At 26.7% G+C, this 8,163-nt stretch overlaps 1 protein-coding gene across 1 annotated transcript; it reads right to left on the reverse strand.

Moving 5' to 3' along the window:
• Positions 1 to 274: 274 nt before the first annotated feature.
• LOC127243027 (uncharacterized) lies at positions 275 to 3,897 on the reverse strand. Its single transcript, XM_051262864.1, has 5 exons — positions 3,715 to 3,897; positions 2,331 to 2,645; positions 1,572 to 1,773; positions 1,244 to 1,472; positions 275 to 739 (listed from the first exon to the last, which is right to left on the reverse strand). The coding sequence occupies exons 1-5, from the start codon at positions 3,814 to 3,816 to the stop codon at positions 520 to 522; spliced, it is 1,068 nt and encodes a 355-aa protein (XP_051118821.1). The 5' UTR covers positions 3,817 to 3,897; the 3' UTR covers positions 275 to 519.
• Between the last annotated feature and the right edge of the window lie 4,266 nt (positions 3,898 to 8,163).

Consider the following 8,163-nt stretch of genomic DNA (forward strand, 5'->3'; position numbering starts at 1 on the left):
ATCAAAAAATTAAATAAAGACTCAAAAGTAAAACACCCCAAAATAGCACTCCACTACACAAACCACAGTCATACTAAATTGAACGTTTGTTTGTTTATAATTTCAAATACAAATCTAGGCTATTCAATCAGCAAAAATATTAATAAAATACATTACTTTTTCTTCAAAATATTATTTAAACAATAATTTAAATTAATATTATATTTTAAATCAATTTAAAACTAGAACCAAACAAAAAGTTGATGATACCAACGAGCACAACCAACAGCTAAAATTGCTTTCCAGAGTTAAAAACACTTTTATAACATTACAAAATTCTACATTAATGACAAACATAAACATGCTTATTTCAAGCGAACACAAAGTTAAAAGACAAAAATTAAAATCAAATAAAATCATAATAACAAAAAATAAAATAAAATAAAATAACACTGTAACATGGGGAGTCCAGTCCTTACTTGAGTGAGATTTCCTATGTGATCGACAGACAATAGATGTCCTTCCCCTCGGCAACTTCAATCAGTCAATATTATCACCATCTCCTACGGATACAATCTCTTCTTCTCTCTCTATCTCTATCTCTTCAGGCGGTGCCATTGTCTCCGCCCCGCCATCCGTAACATTTTCTTTTGTATCAGTCACATTAACTACGGGCTGTTTATCCATGATGCCCGATAGAGCAAGACTAGGCGACCAATCAAGAACGTCGTCAATGATGTTGGACACCCGTTTCTGGTACCTGTAGAATCAAAATTCGCGATTATAAATATGGAAAAAAGTATGTCTTCATCACAATTTTGTTTTTTCACCCGTACAGAAGTATAGAATACCGATTATCAATATCAATGTATAGTATGCAAAGAACAAACCGTGATCATATTTCATATATAGGATCTTGTCATTTGCATTTGCTCTAAAATTCAAACTAATAGTAGTAATAATACTGTAGTCAAGTTGGACATTCAATATTCAATTTTGAAAAATACTATAAGGCTGTGTTTGTTTATGGAATTCTCCCAAAAATCTATTATTCAATCAAATTTTTTTCTCCCAAAAATATCTAATCAAACTCCTATTTTTCATTTTTTATATTATACGAAAAGTCAATTTTACACTCAAAGCATCACATCAACACCTATTTATTTCACACATCATACAACTATTCTAATTTAAAATTTTACTATTCAGATTCCAATTCAAAATTTAAACCCCCAAACAAACACACCCTAAGTAGATTGCATACCTGGCTCTGGCAGCTTCATCGGGAGCATGGTGTCTCAGAAGTAAAATGACCAGGACAGCAACTATAGCATAAAATAGTCTGGCTGTCCACTTGGGGCGCTCGCCTTCGTCTTTCTGGGGCCAAAACTGGAATAATTCCTTGAGTGTTGCTTCTTCAGCCAGTATATTCGGGAAGAACCACACCCGCCTTCCAAGTACGACCCAAAGAGTTCCAAATATAAGAGCTCTCACTGCGATGATTAGAAAGTCATTTGTGATGTATACAAGAAGCATTAGAAGATATTCGTCAAAAAGAAAAAAACAAATGAGATCATCTGTTAGGAACTTACACAGGAGGAGGAAAAGTATAAGCAGTAATAGACCAGCACAGATGTATAGTATAAGCAGCTTGACTGTGTGAGGATACACGGGGAACAAGCAGATCGCTAGAGTCAAAATTGGCCAGCAAAATGATAAAAGTGTTTGCCACAATGGCCTTCGGTTCACAAAAGTCCATGCAAAAAATGCATCGTTATCTGAGAAAACCTGGTCCTGTAGAGAACGTTTATAAGAGATTAAGATATCCATCTCATACGACATATTACAATAATACACTAAATCTAAAACAATATTTAATCAAAAATTCAAATCAAGACCCCATTTCAAACTAATTTCAAACAACAACCAAAAAGAACCCGTAGTTTTATGAAATTTTAATAAGTTTCTGAAAAATGTACTTCCCATGATATTCTGATAAATGAAATGATATACACGGCCCTTAATTTTACCATTCTATAAAATCTCCACATTACAAACAATGAACTAACTAATAAATGAAAGCATCTATTTGAATTTGGGATTTCGAATTGATAGTTGAACTAGTTCATAAACTTATTCGTGCTATGTACAAGGGGAAATAATAAAACAAAAGGATAACTAAATTAGTATGTCATCGTTATCAATGTTATGAGTAAGACAAAAAACTAAACAATTAAAACCAAATGAAGTGACTTAGATAGCATTATATTAAATCCTTAAAGATTCAACGTACTACTGATATAAGAGAAATAGGGGCACATGGATAATGAATATAATTGATGAGAACTTACTGAATAAATCTCCAAATGGGCCGGCCATGTAGACAGCTTCTTCTTTCCAGGCCGAACAGTTTTGACAACACGATCACATCGCACTATAAGATTTTTCCTCAAAAGAATATCGGCAATTTCTTCGCTTTCTAAATGTTTATCCGATTCAAGAAGGTCCTTGACTTCCTGGTGGTTTTTCAAAAAGCTAACAAAATCTTTTCCTCTAAAGTACTCAACTCTTGTCTCCTGCAACACAGCCCACCTCGATTCTAAATCTTTATGATTCCTCACTTTCTCAGCAAATATTTGAAAGGGGTCCTTTCTCGCAGCTTGTTTCTGAGATTGAAAGAAATGATGACAAGCAAATAAATTAGTTCCAGTTCTTGCAAATAGAGAATTAAAATCACAGCAAAGCAACAATATTTAGCCAAAATATATTTGGGTAAGAATTAGGTAATCATTTATATGCTCGAATCTACACAGAACTCAACAATTGTTCATCAGAAAGAATGGGGAAAAATCATCAAAAGAAAGAAGAAAATGACAATCTAAATACAACAAAGATAACGCTGGAAGCTAATTAGGCCTTTTTGAACAATATTATTTATCAAAGCCAATTGTATAGCATTTTCACGGGATCAGAGCTCATTATAAAGTTAATATATGGCACTAAACATATAAAATTTCAACCAAATAATTCATCTAATCAATGCAATGAAATTAAGCACCAAAATATTCTTGTTCATCAAAGTGTATGTGGCCTATGGACAAACAAATAAAAAGAAGTGTGCAACAACAAATATCGGAACAATTTGTCCATGATCCCTTACTACACAATATAAAGTTCCGAACCGAATCATTACAATGAAGAATTAACTCATATTTAGATAAATCCAAACAACATACCACATAATTTCTTAAAAAATAAAACTAATGGTTCTTCAATGCCCTTCTTATAGAGCTGCAAAATAAAATCACAAAATTTTTCAATAATGGCTTCCTAAATAATTAATCAAAATCACAACATTTCAGATTATTTGATAAATTTTCGAACTAGCTACAGATCGCTACAAATTTCCACATAAATATGAACAGCCATTAACTTGAGCCTGCTGATCGAACAGACTAAGTTCGTATTCTTCCTTATTTCAGTGTGGAAGAAAATTTCAACAAAATAAATATATAAAAAATCAGAAACCCTAAAATTCTACGAAAAGTAATAAAACCCCACTGTACAAATGAGCAGTAAATCCCTAATCGGTTCAATCAGCCGCCACAGATCTTTCCAATAAACACAAATTTCCGTAAAAACCGCTCTCAACGTCAAAACCATGGCGGTACAATCACAATCACAGTCATCTGTAAAAAACAAATAAAAAATAAAATTGAAGGGCAACAAACCAACCCTGGGAGGTGCGTCGGCGGAGGATTCTGCGTACGAACGCCGCCCCCTTTTCTTATCGCCGGCAGCCCCACCGCCTCCGCCGCCGCCGCCGGATTTCTTCATCTCAATTTCCTCCTCCCTTCTCCTTCAGTTTCCCTTTCCCTTCTACCTACTACACCTCTCCTTTTATCGCTGCTCACTTTTCCCACTTTCCTTTCCTTGTAATTCCTCAAAATAATATTTAATTATTATTTTCTATTTTCTTAATTTATCAAATGGGCCTCCAGATTTTCGGCCCAGCCCACTTAAGCCCGGCCCAAAGTTTCTCGGTTCCCAATTAACGCCTCAATTTACCTTTCTGAGACCAGAATTTCAAATTTAGACTAGTTTGTACGTTTGGAAATTTCTTTTTCAATTTTTTAATGTTTAATTTACATCATTTTCTATAAAAATTTATTTCAATAAAATATTACATCAAATTATTATTAAAATTAAAAAAAACCACCAATCAAATGCACTAGTTTGAAATTTGTTTTAGAAAATAATAAAATTAAAGATTAATGTAAAAATAAATATTTGATGTGAATATTTTTTTTAAAACAAATTATTGTTGATAGATAATGCTATTTTCTAAGAGGTATATGCAAAATTAATAATAATAATAATAATAATAATAATAATAATAATAATAAACCGACTATTCTTTTGAAGTTTTTTCACTTTTTTTTTTTATTGTCATTTATATTTATTCTTTTTTTAGTAAAAAAAGTATCAATTTTTCTATTTATTTTTATTCTAAAAAATAAAAATTGTTATCTTTACTTATTTTTTAAAATATGTACCAAGTCTAATGAGCACACAATTGAATAATGAATGAAGTATGATTTTTTTGTTTTAGTTCAAAGTGCGTTTGTTCGGTGGTTTAAGTTTTTTAAGTTGGAGTTTTAGATAATAGAATTTTAAATTTAAATAATTATTTGATATAATATAAATAAGTAATAATACAATATTTCAAATTTCAGATAACTTTCTTTTAGTATAATATACATAATATAAAATATAATTTTTATTTGATATATTTTTCGCTAAAAATTGATCAATAATAAAAATTTTAAAAAATATTTCAAACAAACGCACTTTTTTGTTTTATTTTTTTCTCTTGAAAATGATTTTTAGATGTGATATTAAAAAAAAAAAAAAAAAACTTCTAAACTGAACTCCACTTAAGACTTAGGAGGTGTTTAGATAAAATGATATTTCCTCCATCCCACTTACCATGACTATATTGCCGTTTCTATTTGTCTCATGTCCCATATCACTTTCTTTTTTTTTTTAAAATGATTATACATTTTAATTTTATTTTAAATTTTAATTATACTCATTAGTTATCTTAATATTAATTTATAATTATTTATATTATAGGACAATTATTTTCACTAATATATTCTTAATTATTTACTGATTATACTTATCCTAAATTCCTTTGTCTATAGTACCCCAAACATCCAACGCGGGACGAAAAGAATATTTGTTTACTTTGTATTTTAGTTTAAATATTTGGTTCAAATAGTATTTTAATATAATATTTTATAATATAAAATAATTTATTTTTATTGAAAATTATCGATTAATTGAATATGAATGGTTTAGATTTGAACTTACAAACAAAACACACTCTATGATTATAGTATTCATTTATATTTTGAGAAATTACTCGTGTTCAATTTATTGTCTACGAATATTATTACTTCCGTCCATTAAATTGATATTTTTTTTAGTTTACAAAATATATGTCATTTTTATTTACAATGAATAATTTTTACACTTTTATATTGTTGGGAACTTTCATATATTAAAAAAATAATTAATAATATGTATCTCTAATAGCTTAAGTTTGTAAATATCAGTCTTATCGATTCAAACTAGTTTTTACTTTCTTGAAGAAAATAGTGAAAGAGATCCAAATAGAACTAGAATATTCATCTAATTTCTTGCTAGTCTTTTCTATTATTTTTTTAGCTTCTTCCATAATTTTTCTTTTCATGTTCATACATTATTGTTTGTTTAATATTTTATTTTTAGTAAATATGAATTTACTATACATTACAAATACTTTAAAAATACATATATTTATTGATAATGTTAAAATTAGTTATGTTAATTTGTTTTATTAAATTATATAATCAATATAATTATATATAATAATATTTACACCATCAACGTTGTACTGATTTTTTTTTTTTTTTTAAATTAGTATCCAGTATTTTTCCTATATTTACATCGTATTAAAATATGTAAATAAAAATATCTTTAAACACAGAAAGTATAAATTAATTATCATATCAATATAATTATTTTTTAAATTTCACGCTCAAAACTAAATACTACTCCCTAAATTTACTCTATTTGGGACCAGGGCAATAAATATTTTGGTAAGAAAATAACAAAAATATAAAAGTAATTGGAGTATAGAAATATATTTTAATGTTAAAATGATTTAAGTAAAAGAAAAAAATGTGTTATAAAGGGTTTGTTTCTCCGGGGCTGGTTTGGGGAAAACACTATACAAACACTTCCCCCAAACCAGGGTGGTTCTCCCAAATGCAAATGGCAACAAAAGCTGCATTTTTTATTTATTATTATTTTTTTTTTCAAATATTATATTTATTTAATATAAATAATAACTATAGGGTAAAAAAAATATATAAAATATATATCATTTTGTAGAGAATAAAATTTTGTATAATACGAATAAATAAAAACTTAAATATATATATGTGTAGTATAATATAAATTTATAATCAAATCATACTATATAAATTTTATCAATTAAATTTTATACACATTTATATTATTTTATTCATTATACATCGAATCAATACACATCAAAATTCTCCAAACCCCAATCAAATTTAAATACAAAAGAAACAACAAAATTCAAATCCATCCCAAAATTCAAATAAAAATTAAACTCAAACTCAAATTCCTCCTAATCGCTTAAAAAAAACACATACAAATTTCTTATTAAAGGATTGATAAGAAAACTAATAAAATAATAAAAGAAAATAATGACAAAATTAATAATATTATTATTATTGGTTAAAATAAGGGTACTAAAATGGCAAAAATGCACCATAATTTTACGGAATTGCGTCAAAACACTCGTACTTCTAAAACTTTGTCAAACTTCCTCATAATTTTATAAATTCTTCGTCTAACTCTTTCGGCTGCCCTTATTAACGATGTTTGACCTACACGTGCCGAAACTACGAATGAGTTTCAGAATCTTCATTTTTAAATTTATAAAATTACAAATATATTCATTTCTTTTATATTTCGCCTCAATAAAAAAGTAAACAAATTCTTAGAAATAGATGAAAACAACTATTTTTTAATATATTTAGGGTTTCTTGAGGGTAAATATAAGAAAAATTGATATATGAGTTTAAAAATAGAAATTTTCAAATTTATTCGCAGTTTGGCGCATACAAGTAAAATACCGCTAAATAAGAACGGTTAGGGGTTAGACGCAGGTTTATGAAACCATGAAGGAATTTAATGCAATTTTGGAAGTACGAGTTACTTGGCGCAATTTCGTAAAATCCCATGTAAATTTTGTGCAATTTTGACGCAATAAAACTGTGGACAAATAAAATTATTTACTATAAATAAATTATATATAAATTTAACGAACGGCCAAAAAAATTTTATTCATATAATTTTGGCAGGATTATAAAGAAAGAGAATAAAAATTATAGTAATAGTAGTTACAATTACAATAAACAAATATTAAATGAAATGAAATAATAAAATATTTAATATTTTTTCATGTGTTTTAGAGTAATTTTTTTTCAGGACACAATTTTCTATATATATATAAAGTAACATTTGTACTATATTCTTTTATAAAAATTAAATATTTAATATAAATATTAATTTTTTTATATTATTAATACGGTTTTTTATATTTCATACAAAAAATATTTAAAATAAATTAAACAAAGACACTCAAAATTAAATGAAATAAGTTAACTGACAAATAAAAAATAAAAGTTAAAATAAATTTGATGAAAATATATAACTTGCGAGTGGACCTAAAAAATATTATTATTAATTTTTACACTAAATGTCAAAAGTAAAATATTATTCTCTCTTTTATTGTAACAATTGATATATATTTTTTTTATTTTAGTTTATTTCATTCACTTACACATTTTTCTTTAGTAAATTTATCCATTTTAAATATATTTAAAAAATATACATTAATTAAATTAAATTCTAACATTCTATGTGTAGACCAACTCAAAATATTTTATTTTAATCTCTCCTCAATAAACATATATATTTATCTTAATTTAATTTTTTTTAATTTTTTATAAAGTTAATTTATATTAATCATAAATTTGATTATTTGCAAAATGATATTAATATTATATATATTTTATTTAAATATATTATTTAAAATATTTA

This window comes from Andrographis paniculata, unplaced genomic scaffold (assembly GCF_009805555.1).
Source record: "Andrographis paniculata isolate CXL003 unplaced genomic scaffold, ASM980555v1 Contig89END, whole genome shotgun sequence".
NCBI lineage: Eukaryota > Viridiplantae > Streptophyta > Magnoliopsida > Lamiales > Acanthaceae > Andrographis > Andrographis paniculata.

What these genes read in the sequence shown, in the direction of transcription:
- LOC127243027 (XM_051262864.1), bottom strand. Translation starts at nt 3,816, where the DNA reads ATGAAGAAATCCGGCGGCGGCGGCGGAGGCGGTGGGGCTGCCGGCGAT. An exon ending in CCGCCGACGCACCTCCCAGG is followed by an intron (nt 2,646 to 3,714) that starts GTTGGTTTGTTG and finishes TTTCAATCTCAG; the next exon opens with AAACAAGCTGCGAGAAAGGA. An exon ending in CCCATTTGGAGATTTATTCA is followed by an intron (nt 1,774 to 2,330) that starts GTAAGTTCTCAT and finishes CGTTCTCTACAG; the next exon opens with GACCAGGTTTTCTCAGATAA.